General features: G+C 36.2%; 2 protein-coding genes across 2 annotated transcripts in view; both read left to right on the forward strand.

Annotated features, from left to right (window-relative positions):
* LOC132115910 (phosphofurin acidic cluster sorting protein 1-like) overlaps positions 1–2,474 on the forward strand; it is a 36,643-nt gene extending 34,169 nt beyond the window's left edge. The window contains exons 20-24 of the mRNA XM_059524339.1: positions 62–104; positions 186–324; positions 495–733; positions 1,653–1,772; positions 1,856–2,474. Of these exons, the coding sequence (XP_059380322.1) occupies positions 62–104; positions 186–324; positions 495–733; positions 1,653–1,772; positions 1,856–1,974 (660 nt within the window). The 3' untranslated portion in view covers positions 1,975–2,474. The remainder of the gene's footprint in view (positions 1–61; positions 105–185; positions 325–494; positions 734–1,652; positions 1,773–1,855) is intronic.
* Positions 2,475–7,327: 4,853 nt separating this feature from the next.
* LOC132116097 (kinesin light chain 2-like) overlaps positions 7,328–12,500 on the forward strand; it is a 16,600-nt gene continuing 11,427 nt past the window's right edge. Inside the window, exons 1-2 of the mRNA XM_059524683.1 lie at positions 7,328–7,392; positions 10,718–10,958. Coding sequence (XP_059380666.1) covers positions 10,731–10,958 — 228 coding nt within the window. The 5' untranslated portion in view covers positions 7,328–7,392; positions 10,718–10,730. The remainder of the gene's footprint in view (positions 7,393–10,717; positions 10,959–12,500) is intronic.

Consider the following 12,500-nt stretch of genomic DNA (forward strand, 5'->3'; position numbering starts at 1 on the left):
TTTTTTTTGAAGGACAATATTTTATTGTATTTTTTATTAATTTGTGACGTTCGTCTCACAGGTGGTGAAGGTGGGTTTGATTGAGCCTGGCCAATCAGCAGCAGGTGTGTGTTTCCACAGTGTCTGATTGCTAGTACTAGCTCCGAGTGTGATTCGCTCACCGTGTGTCCGTCTGTGTTCCCCAGGAGACTCTGAAGAGGGCGTGGCTGTGACTTTAGCCGTCCCCTCCACATCTCCGCCCTCTCACGCCTCACCCGGCGGGCTGAAGGAGGTGGCCACGCCCCCCTCGTCTCCGTCCATGGGCGGCGGTCTGGCGGTGCAGGGGTGAGTGACTGAGGGAATTTCTAGTGTTATATTAGTACTTCAACTTTTTACTAATGTTCAACCTTTTAAGAAGAATAAAATGCTTCAAAACAGCACTTTTAATGCAGGGTTTTAACACATCAGAGAGAAACCTAGCAATGCAGAACACGGTTGTGCTGTGTCTGTCTCAGGAGTCCCAGCATGCCTCACGGCGGGGACGCCATCGGGCTGCAGGTGGATTACTGGCTGGCGTCTCTGGCGGAGAAGCGGCGCGAGGGCGAGAGGAGAGACACCGGCTGTAAGAACACCCTGAAGAGCGCCTTCTGGTCACTGCAGGTCAGCCGTCTGCCAGGAGGAGGAGCCAGCGAGCCGCAGGCGCCACTCAACACGATGGCCATGACTGTGGTCACCAAAGAGAAGAACAAGAAAGGTGAGCAAGACCGTCACGAAACATGCTGAATGATACCAGAAGATCCCTAAATCTGTATTTGATGTAGTAACAATTATATTTAATGTACAGGACAGTATTTTTAAAAATACTAGATGGCAAAATAAGTGAGAAGAACATAAAAAAATCAATCAAATAAAAGTGAAATGAAAATTATATTTCAGGCATACTTAAAAGAAAATGAATAAATAAAAGTAATCCAAAAATTAAACTGTAAAAAATGTAGTCCACATTAAAAATTTACAAATTATTATTATACACATTATATAAGTGCATATATAACTATATATCATAAAATATATCCAAAAAATAATAGAACTGACATAAAATGTTAATGTACACATGTACCATGCTTCCATTCAAGCGTTCAATATTTTGGAAAAAAAGTATTTTGTACTTACCATTTATTTGATTAAACATACAGTAAAAACACTAAAATTGTGAAATATTATAATATTTTAAAATAGCTGTTTATATGTAATTTGTTCATATTATTGAAGCTGTATTTTCAGCATCATTCCTCCAGTCTTCAGTGTCACATGATCTTCAGAAATCATTCTCATATACTGATTCGCTGCTCGAGAAACATTTCTGATTATTATCTGTCTTGAAAACAGCCGTGCTGCTTCAGATTATTGTGGAAACTGATACATTTTTATTTTTCAGGACATTTACCTGATATAGAAATATTCCCTTTTTCAAACTATAAATGTCTTTACTGTCACTTTCTATCAGTTGAATGCATCCGTGCTCAATATAAGTAGTGAATTCCTTCAAAAAATGCTCTGACCCCAAACTTTTGAGCGGTAGTGCAAATTAAAGTTACAAGGAATCAGTACCAATTTATATACGAGTATAATATTACAATATAAGTAATGTCTCTCTCGCTTTCTTTGAGCAGTTCCCACTATCTTCCTGGGGAAGAAGCCTAAAGAGCGTGAGATGGACTCTAAGAGTCAGGTGATCGAGGGCATCAGCCGGCTCATCTGCTCCGCCAAACAGCAGCAGACCATCCTGAAAGGTACCAGACCTTCCTCACAGCCAGAAAACTGCGTTCTTGTCAGCTAAAGCAGAAAAAACAACATTCTCTTCCTCTTTTCTCAGTCACCATCGACGGATGCGAGTGGAACGACGTGAAGTTCTTCCAGCTAGCCGCTCAGTGGCCGACTCACGTCAAGTATCTCCCGGTGGGATTGTTTGGCTACAGCAAACCGCCCTCCTAGGACCGCCCACTTTCTCAGCTCCGCCCCTTCAACCTGCACCCCATTGCACACCACTGTCGCCACTTTCACAACCAATCACAGTTGAGACGGGACTATCATGTGACCGTCTCTGGTGGGTGGGCAGGTGGAGTTGAAGAGCTCCACCCGAGACTTCAATAGACTTTTACCAGCGCTAGTCACTTTTATTTATCAGAGGCCCCAGAGCCACATATGGGGGCCAAGCACAAAATTTGAATACACCACCTGCTTAAATCACTCTCAACAACCCTTAATATGTCCCTTTGTGTAACTGATATTCCGAAATTAGCAGATTTTTCACCTGTAGTAAGAAGGCGGAGTTAAATGCCAATTTGGAGGCGGGGCTACGAGGTGCCCATCGGCCAATTGAGGAGTTTTTAGATCTTTTGCATAGTTTGTTTTATCCTTTCAGTTGGCCACATATGGAAATGCGTTGTTGAACTCCATCCTGCATGTCTTAAACTACATTACCCATAATGCACTCGACACATGGAGTCCCCTCGACACATGGAAGGTTAATAGTTCACATCTCTGTTAACTAGAATAAACAATTCCAATTTAGTTTTTATATTCGTTTTTAAACACGCATTTATGTGTCCGTTATTGTTTATTTTTAAAAGTGACCTTTTAGCTTAAATATGTAGCTCATCTACAGGTTTTATTTCGTTTTATAAAACATCTCCAAAGATCTCAGAATGTAAACATTACGGGACAGAATGAGTCAGTCGCCTTTAATAATATGGGCAACGGCAAACTCGATTTATAAAAGAAATAAATTGTATCGATCAGCACAAGGCCTGAAATAAAGGCTACACGAGGTTGGATGTGAAAATGTCACAGATTAAGCCAGCAGAATTGGAGAAGATGTAGTTTTATTGCTTTGCAGCTGGAAACGGGTTTGGGGAGAACTTCAAGGGTTTCATCTTCATCAGTTGTCAAATGCTATGCACTTAAACTCGCCTTCATTTCTTCATATCTTCATCCAAAGCACAAGAAGAAGCGACCAGCTCCTCATACAGAATGCCCAATTAAAACACGATTCACAAACACTACCTTTACACACTGCAAACACATGATTGTCTTATTTTATTCTTATTTTGTTTTTGTCTTTTCAAGTACAAATATCTAAACAATCTTAAATCGAGATACATTTACTTGAGAAGCAAAATGACTTAAGATGTAATCATTCCTCAAAAAACTGTGCTTAATATCTTAAATCATTATCATAAATCTTGATTTAAGAAGGTTTGGCTATTTGAAAATACTATGAAAAAACACTATATAATGCAAAATAGGACAAAAATGCTGCGAGAATCATTTTTTGCAGTGCAGCTGTGAACAAAACGTCTGAACTGATCTGAGATCAGTAAATCTTGAGCTACAACATCCCTTTATTTTCTAGCTGGAGCTTGTTACATTACTGCTAATGGCAGCTTTCACAGAAGTAGCGTGCTTTTATTTCGTCTAGAAGTTTTGTGAGATATTCTTGAGTGGTAGGTAATGCAACTAACAAAATGTCTCTGAAATGTTTTAAAATAATAACAAAACAAACGACAAAAGAGCTGTGGGAAATGGTGTTGTGCCACAGTGAGAGTGAAGCCAGTGTGTGTGTGTGTGTGTGTGTGTGTGTTGTGGACAGTAGTGCTCACTGGTTTAATTAATCTGTGGTGATAACTGTACGTTCTTCACAGCACGAGATTCGGCATTTTTCTACCCAGCCGACTTATATCCATTGCAGCTTTAAATGCTGATAAATTATTAATTAATATACAATGATTGTTACATGATTAACTTGTTGAACTTCTATTAATTTACTTTCAAACCGAAAGAGTGAATCTCACAAAAAACCTGTTAAGAAAATGTCATATTTCACAACAAAATCAAAAGAAAAATTAGATTTGCTTAAAGAAAATTCAGCCTAATTTAGGAACATTTAGGATTTTGCTTTGTGACGTGATTGGTGTAATTTTATTACAGTAATGTGGCACAAATTGTAATTGCGTACATCAGCGTTGTAATTAATGTTCATTTAGGCTGATTTCTAATACAGATATTTGCATTAACAATCATTGTAATACAATTATTGTTTTGTTTGTTGACCTGGATGTGAGATTCACCCTGAATCTTTCTAATCGGAGTCATGTTTTCAGGAGTGAAGGTGTCAGTTTTTCTGTGGTTAAAAGTATTAAGAACGACAAAGTATTAAAGTCACGATGGGTCAATTCGATTTTTATTTTTCTTCTTACAGAGAATATTTATCAATAGTTTTTACGTGTGAGTGTCTTTCTTTTGTGTACATCAAAAGAAAGTTTGTGCATCTCGCTTTTTTTGCCCGTATTCTTAGCAAACAGTTAGAGTTAATGTTGGTTATCAATACTGCACTATTAAACAAATATCCACACATTAATAATGTGTCTATAGCAGATAAGTTCTTAATATGTTTTATAAAGCTGTTTAAATTGCATTTTTTTGCATTTTATGAATATCTTTGCGATTTAAATCCTATAAGGCTCATAGAAAGATGCATACTCTGGCTGTCATAAAAGCTGCAAGTTATGTCAGAAAGGCTTTTAATATTTCAGTCAGCTATTGTGTCTAGAGGTTCCTGTTGAGGCTTCGATCATTCCTCATCGGATAGTTAAAATATCTGTACTGTTGTTACACTTGCTGTCCGTGTTTTAAACTTGCATGAGCAAATTAACAAAAACTTGCAGCAACCTTCAAACGAGATTTGAGTTTAAAAAATTTAAAATTAATGGCAACTATTTTGGGGTCCAGGTTCAAATTTTATATGTATATATATAGAATGGAAACAAAAAAAAGGGTCACTGCCAAAGAGTGTCATCTGTTACATTTTTTGTTTGTTTGTGTTTTTGTATGTATCGAAAATGATTTTCAGTATTTATGGAGCGTTCTGGAATGGGAATGGGAAGTATCGAATTTTCCAATCGATTAATTTCAGTATGAAAAGAAAGAGTTACCAATTTCCATTCCTTCACTCGAACATGTACTGTCTCTTTATGCGTGTGCTGTTTGGAGTCTGGTCTTCGTACCTCTGTTTGTACCTGTGTTGATTGTCATGTGAAAGTTCGACAACATTAAGCGGATTTGAGCATTCTGATTGGTCGACTGATTATACCAACGGCCAATCAGAGTGCTGCTCACCTGCTTCAAATACTTTTTGTCAATGTAATCTGTTGGAGAGATAAAATGCCTGAATTCCAAGCTTCGGATTCAAACCCAAATTTAATCTACTGTGTAAAGTAAATCATTGCGTAGTATTTAGACGTGGACGATCAAGAACCAAACTTGTGGAGGAGATAAGTATTTTTGCACATGCATTTGTTATCTTTTAGCAGTCTTCAGCTCTTTGCCTTTTTGCCTTTAGACAAAAACGCTTGTACATATCCAAAGTGCTTGTAATATGAAATCATGTTCCTTTATTGTGTGCTATTTTTTTATTTGACATGTTTTTGTAGTAATGCTTTTTCATAATTGAGTTGTCAATCAATAAATGTGGTATGGACCGTGGACGTGTTACTTGTATTCTTCTTTTATTTAATAAACACCTGATTTGTAAACTCTCTTGTGTATCTTGTGGATTTTTAGCACAACAAGATAAGTGTAAATGTTATTTGTGGAACTATTATTTGGCACTTGCTTTGCTTGGCCATAGATTCGTTAATATACTGATTAAATATCTTCTGAACACTCTACTTGTAAAAATGTCCCATAATTATGTGAATAGAGTAAAAAGTTCAACTAATGTATGTTTCCATAATTCCATAATTGATTATTCACCATACATTAAAAGTTTTTTGTATTGCAAGTATTTTACAAGTTAAGGCATTTTCCAACTATAAATTCTCTTATTTGCATATTTCAGGAATAAAATGCTACATAAAATATAAATGTTATGAAAACAAATCCCTTGGTAAAAAGTTTCAGAATATATTTAGGAGTAAAACTAAAATCTGTTTCATGTAAATTCTGCTGAAGTAGAAACTTTAAAACTTATGTTTACAACGCAATATGAATTGCAATTAAAATCTAGAGACACAAATGGATAAAGTGACATAAAACAAAACACTTTAATCTATATTTTGGAGATACTAGAAATGGCCAGGTTGAAAATTCTTGCTAAATTTTGTCAAGATATTAAGAGTTAAATGTTTTTAGAGAAGGGATTTTGGATTTCTGTTTTTATCTTTACATAATTTACAAAACAGTAAATTTTCTCCATATTTTAGAAATACAATGTTGTATACCAGATCATGTGAATGTTTTATAAACAAACCCCTCTGTAAAAACCATCAGAATATAGTTATGAGTAAAACTATATAGAATTGTATTGTGATTGAAATCTACAGACACAAATGGATAAAGTGTCATAAAACAAAACCCTTAAATGTTTTAAAAATCGTAATCGTAATAGTATGAAAGACAAATTGTGCAACCAAATAGCCCAAGATATCTGTATATTAATTTTCCCAGTTAATTTTCTATACTAAAACTATTTTTAATAGAAATTTTTAACTAAAACTAAGTTTTAATGCAATTTGCATGAATTTCAAGATATTGTGAAAGGCCAGGTTGAAAATTCTAGCTTCATTTTGTTGAGACATTAGAGGTCAAGTTTTTTACCGAAGCGATTTTAGATATGTTTTTATTTTTCCTTAATTCCGAAAACGGTACATTTTCACCAAATTTTAGAAATAAAATGTCATATAAAAAGTCATGTGAATGTTATAGAAACAAACCCCTCGGTAAAAATCTTCAGAATATAGTTAGGATTAAAAGTGTAAAATTTGTTGCATGCAAGTTCTCCTAAAGTGGAGATAGATCTCCTTTTGTCAAAGCAACATGTTATTGTAAATGGAATCAACAGACGTATAGAAGTATAGCATATAGAAGAAGTGTCATAAAATAAAACACCTAAATGTGTATTTTTTAATATTCTCTTTACACTAGTCTGTAAGATGATATGTTATGAAAGCAAAATAACTAAAAAATTCAAAATAGCTCAAATGTAGCCAAAAATATTAGCATAGCGCGTCACCGCCCGGTTTGGGCGGGTGTAATGATGTCAGCGCAGGGCTTTGGATTCTGGGAGCACAAACACACTCACACATCAGCCATTTTCAGTTTGCTGTGGTCATCCTCCTTCAATCCAGCACAAAGATCTGCCAATCTATCACGCTGAAAGGGACGAGAAGGATGGACGAAGCGGAAGCGGGTGAGCGCGCACACGGGCGTCTGTTTTGCTGAGCGCGTCAAAGACAAAAGCGGATCCACGTCTCATATCGTTTTATTGAACCGAGTCTGGGATTGTGGACGCGTCTGAATCCATCACATCACATAGTTTACACGCTTGAGTTCAGGAGAAGCGGATTGTTAAAGGTACTTATCTCGCACGCAATGCAAAAATGATCTGCGCTTTGCTTTTTGATATGCATTGATCATACAATAGGATGCTAAACTACTGGCTGATTTAATGGGACAAAGTTTAGCCTAAAACCAAATAGCTCATATTTAATATCCGAATAGACTGTGTTTATGTTCATTCAAATAATTCTGCCATTATAATTAGTTTTGACAATGTCTAAAAGAGTAAACCAGATGATGCATGACTGGTTTATGATGCATCTGCTGATTTTTGTCTTCAGTGACGATGCGTTGGATATCTCTGGGGTTATGGATCAAATATGCATGATTCATTCTCAAATGTTATTATATGAGAATACAAAACGGAGGATGAGAGGAGTTTGCGTGATGGGAATAAGTGTTTGATTTTGAGAGCAGGGCCTGTTTCTCGCTCAGATGTTGTGATTAACTCATGTTGTGTTGTCCTGTGGGTCACCTTGATGGGGTTTCCAGCTGTCAGTCATTGTGAAATCTGCACTGAGTTTATGAAGGGTGATGAGCATCAGAAGGCGGTTTGTGGTCTGATCTGGTGTGTTTATATTATAAGATGCACTCTCTCTCTCTCTCTCTGTCTCTCTCTCTGTCTCACAAATAGCAAAATGATGTCATTAATAACTCACCCTCATGTCGTTCCAAACCCGTAAGACCTCCGTTTATCTTCGGAACACAGTTTAAGATATTTTAGATTAGGGCTGAAACGATTCCTCGAGTAACTCGATTACAAAAAATGATCGAGGCAAATTCCTCTGCCTCGATTCCTGTCTCTCTCTCTCGAAGCCTTTTTTAATTTATTTTAAATCTCACTTCAGGTTCTTTCGCAATGATTTTTTTTAATGTGACACAACGCGCTTACGTCACCCACAAAGTGGAAGGAGACACAAGCGCCAATCGCATACTGCAAGGAGTCAGCAGTGTTTTGATTTGAGGGCGCGGGCAAACGTAAAGAGAACGTCGTGGCGTGTGTTCATTGCAAGATAGAGCTGGAATACCACACATGGCCCTATGATTTCCGCGATGCAGAAAACGCGGAGGGAGTCGCGGAATCCAGTCATAAAAACGGAATTTACAGTTTAACGCGGAATGGCACGGAATTTTCCAAATTTTGAATGAATTAATCAAAATAAGGTCATTGCATTTACATCAAATCGCGATATGGACTAATATCTGTAAATATTAAGCTAAAAAAGGAAACTTAGTTGTTCAATTTAAGAGGCCTGTGACGGTCTCGGAGGGACCGCACGTTCAACATGGACGTTAATACGCTCAAACACACACCGAGACCGTTTGGTGATACAAGAGTTTATTGTAATTATTGATCAGAGAGTGAATAAAATACCTGCAACCCTCAGGCCACACTCTCCACTGCAGAAACAAACACAGACTACCTTCCGTTACAAAGACATTCACATTAATACTGGTGGCCAGCACCATTACCACATGTGGAGGGACAAACTCACAGAAAACACTTTACACATGTTCCCTTAAATATACAGAGTCTGAAACAAACATATTGGCATGATGTTCTACTTAATAAATCTACTTTGATGTTATTAATTCGTTCACATTAAACAGGAAATAACAGCAACAACTCTGAAATGCCCCTGAAACCCCCCACGCTCAATTAATACATGGTAGAGTCCCACCCTAAGCGGAACCAATAATTCCTGCCATTGTTTCTTACCAGGACTCAAAAAATCACGGGACAAACGCTACACGGGAACAATACACATAGATAGTTCGATTTGGTGAACTGTTTCAAAAAGATCTGGTTACACCGAATGATTCGTTCGTGAACCGGATATCACAAACTGCTGTTTTTTTGAACTCTCTCACAACAGACACGGAAGAGAAGACAATGCTGAATAAAGTCGTAGTTTTTGCTATTTTTGGACCAAAATGTATTTTATATTCTAACTGACCCTCTGATGTCACATGGACTACTTTGATGATGTTTTGGACAGTATGGACACACCGCTTCAATGGAGGGACTGAGAGCTCTCGGACTAAATCTAAAATATCTTAAACTGTGTTCTGAAGATGAATGGAGGTCTCACGGGTTTGGAACGACATGAGGGTGAGTTATTAATGACATAACTTTGCTATTTGGGTGAACTAACCCTTTAATGAGCTGCTTCTGTCACTGTTTATTATTCGCTGCATCAGTAAACTCTGACGATTCTCCGGGTGTCTGCTGTTGTTCCTCACTTCACATGTTTTTGGGCGGAAGGACAGGACTCTTTATCAGCACTTGTTCTCAGTGTTGTTTTTTGGGTGTGAAGTGCAATCATGATAGACTTCAGGTTCTAATGGAGAAATTAGGACTAAACTCGCCTCATTTTGCTGTTACTTTAGTAGCATTGATGTACTATATTGCTATTTTATTTTTTACATTTTCATTAACCTTTTTTGTCAAATTGACCATAGACAAATATGTCTTTTTCAAATAAGCTTTGACTATTTTTATTTTATATATATATTTTTTTTTTTGTATAGTTTTTGTAATTTGTTTTAATTATTATTTTAAAATGTATAGTATGATCAATTTTTATTTTGTTTATTATTTGTGTGTGTGTTTGGCATTTTTATAAGTTGTTGTATTTGTTTTTATTTAGTTTTATTTCAGTTCCAGTTATTTTTGTTCTTGTTTTGTTGCGTGTCATTTAAAATAGTTTTTATTTCAGTTATAGTTATTTTAATACATCAGTTCAAACTAAATGAAAATTAAGTCTTTTTTTATTCAAGTTTTTATTGTATTCCCCTTCATTTAATGTTTGTTTTATTTTGGGTAACAATGTTTTATGGCTTTATATTTATTTTTAGTTGAAGGTCTACTAGTTTTGTTATTGTTTTTATTTGTTATTGTTCTTTTTAAGTGCGTCTTTTTTCAGTTTTAGTTGTTTTTGTTCTTTTTTAATATGTCTAGTTTTTTGTCTTTCAGTTTGTTATTTTAATACTTTTATTTAAACAAAATGAAAATAAGAAATATTGCTTTATCAACTTGTTATTTGTTTGTTTTAATTAGTTTATTCTGTTTCACTTAATGTCTAGCCTATTTTATTTTAGCTAATAGCATTTAATAATTTTAGTTTTCATATATTTTGTTGACATTTTGGTAAAATCGCTATTTGTCGCTAATTAAACATTTTTTTGTTTTAGTTATTTATAGTACATCAAGTTAAACTAAATGAAATTGAAATGTTGCATTGACTTGGCAACTTTTATAGCATTTTATATTCTACCGAAGCCATGTAAGAGGAGGATTTGTAAGGCATCAGTTTGTAATAAAGCTGTGTGTTGTTAGCGTCCTGCGGGTGATGTCCACCATGCTGTACCCACGAGACGAGGCGCTGGAGCGTCTGACACAGGACGAGATCGTCCTGAACACTAAAGCAGTGATGCAGGGTTTGGAGACGCTGCGAGGGGAACACACTCAGCTCCTCAACTCTGTCCTGGACTGTGCTCAGCCGCCCGTCGCACTCGAGAGGTCAGGCCTGCTCCGCAAGAGTCTGGAGGACATCGAGCTGGGGCTCGGAGAGGCGCAGGTATCTCAGTCTCTCAAACACTGACATCTCTAAGCTGCCTGTCTAGACTGCATTCACTTGGAGCAGGTCAGCTGAGCTAGAAGACATCAGACTTGATTTAGCATTTCTGTGTAAAAACTGGAAGAGCTTAAGAAAAAGGCCCTGGGAATTAATTACAGAAATCACTTATATATATATTATGCCTGCCTAGTTCTCCTTGTGCTGCCAACATTCTGCCCTAAAAAAAAAATATATATATATATATATATATATATATACATACATATACATATATATATATTAGGGCTGGGATAAACGATTATTTTTTAAACGATTAATCTAGCGATTATTTTTTCGATGTATCGATTAATCTAACGATTAATTTTTCAGACCGATTCGATTTCGATTATCTCCCCATTAATTGACTACTAACAATTTATACATGTTGATTTACATATCTGAATGAAAAAACATGAATTCCTTAACATTGCAATATATGTTTATTGCTCTTAAAATTACAAAATAAAAGACTGACTAAGAATGCATTACTTTGCACTTGTATAGAGACAGCATTCAATAAAACCTTGAAGCCTTGAAAACACATAGCTTACTGAAACAAGCTTACTGAACACATAGGGCCTAGCTTACTGAAAAAAAGTTCTTCTTTCAGATGAAAATAACAACAACTTGATGTCTAGCATTCAATAAAAAAGGTCACCCAAAATACTTGTTTAGAGCAATTGAAAGAATACAGTAACCAATGTAAACTTTAGGGCTTTAAGCTAATACAGAGAGTGCTTTTCCAAAATAAAAATAAAAAATTTAACAGTGGGAGCCAGCAGCCTGTCATGGAGAAAAAAAAAATCTCCGATTGCTCCACGTGAAACTTTGGCGTTCCGCCCTTTTTCTATCGTGTCTAATGATTTTGGTTAATATTCACGAGGGGGGGGGGGGGGTAGAGAGGGAGCGCTCGTGTAGCTTGAAGACTGTGAGTGAAACTGCGCGTGAAACTTTGGTGTTTCGCCCTTTTTCTATCGTGTTTAATGATTTTGATTTTGCACAAGGGAGAGAGAGAGCAAGAAGCGCTCCTGTTGTTTGAAGACTGTGAGTGCGCGCGCACAGCCGGGGCTCTCTCTCGTACGTGCCCTGTCACTGTCACTCACCGATCAAATAAGGCTTTGACAGCCGCCAAAAAAAAGATCAATGCAGAAAAACCCCTGGATTGGTTATATAACGTTGGACAGAATGTTGATCCGGCCATCGCGTATATTCAGCGCACATAAGGTAAACATTTTGCAAACGTTTTTTAGAGAAATAAAAACAGGTCGACGAATCGGTGCGCATATTTTGCGTCGACGTTGTCCCAGCCCTAATATATATATATAATACATACATATATATATAAATATAAATATAAAAAAATATATATATAATTGTGATTTACATTTAAAATTGTATTTTTTATAATTTTATATACATTTTATAGTTAATTTTCCAAACATAATAATGCATAATACATTGAACGTTTTTAAGAAAGAAAATCAACAGGAAGTTATTTGCATC

Source organism: Carassius carassius, chromosome 3, assembly GCF_963082965.1.
Source record: "Carassius carassius chromosome 3, fCarCar2.1, whole genome shotgun sequence".
In the NCBI taxonomy this organism is placed as follows: domain Eukaryota; kingdom Metazoa; phylum Chordata; class Actinopteri; order Cypriniformes; family Cyprinidae; genus Carassius; species Carassius carassius.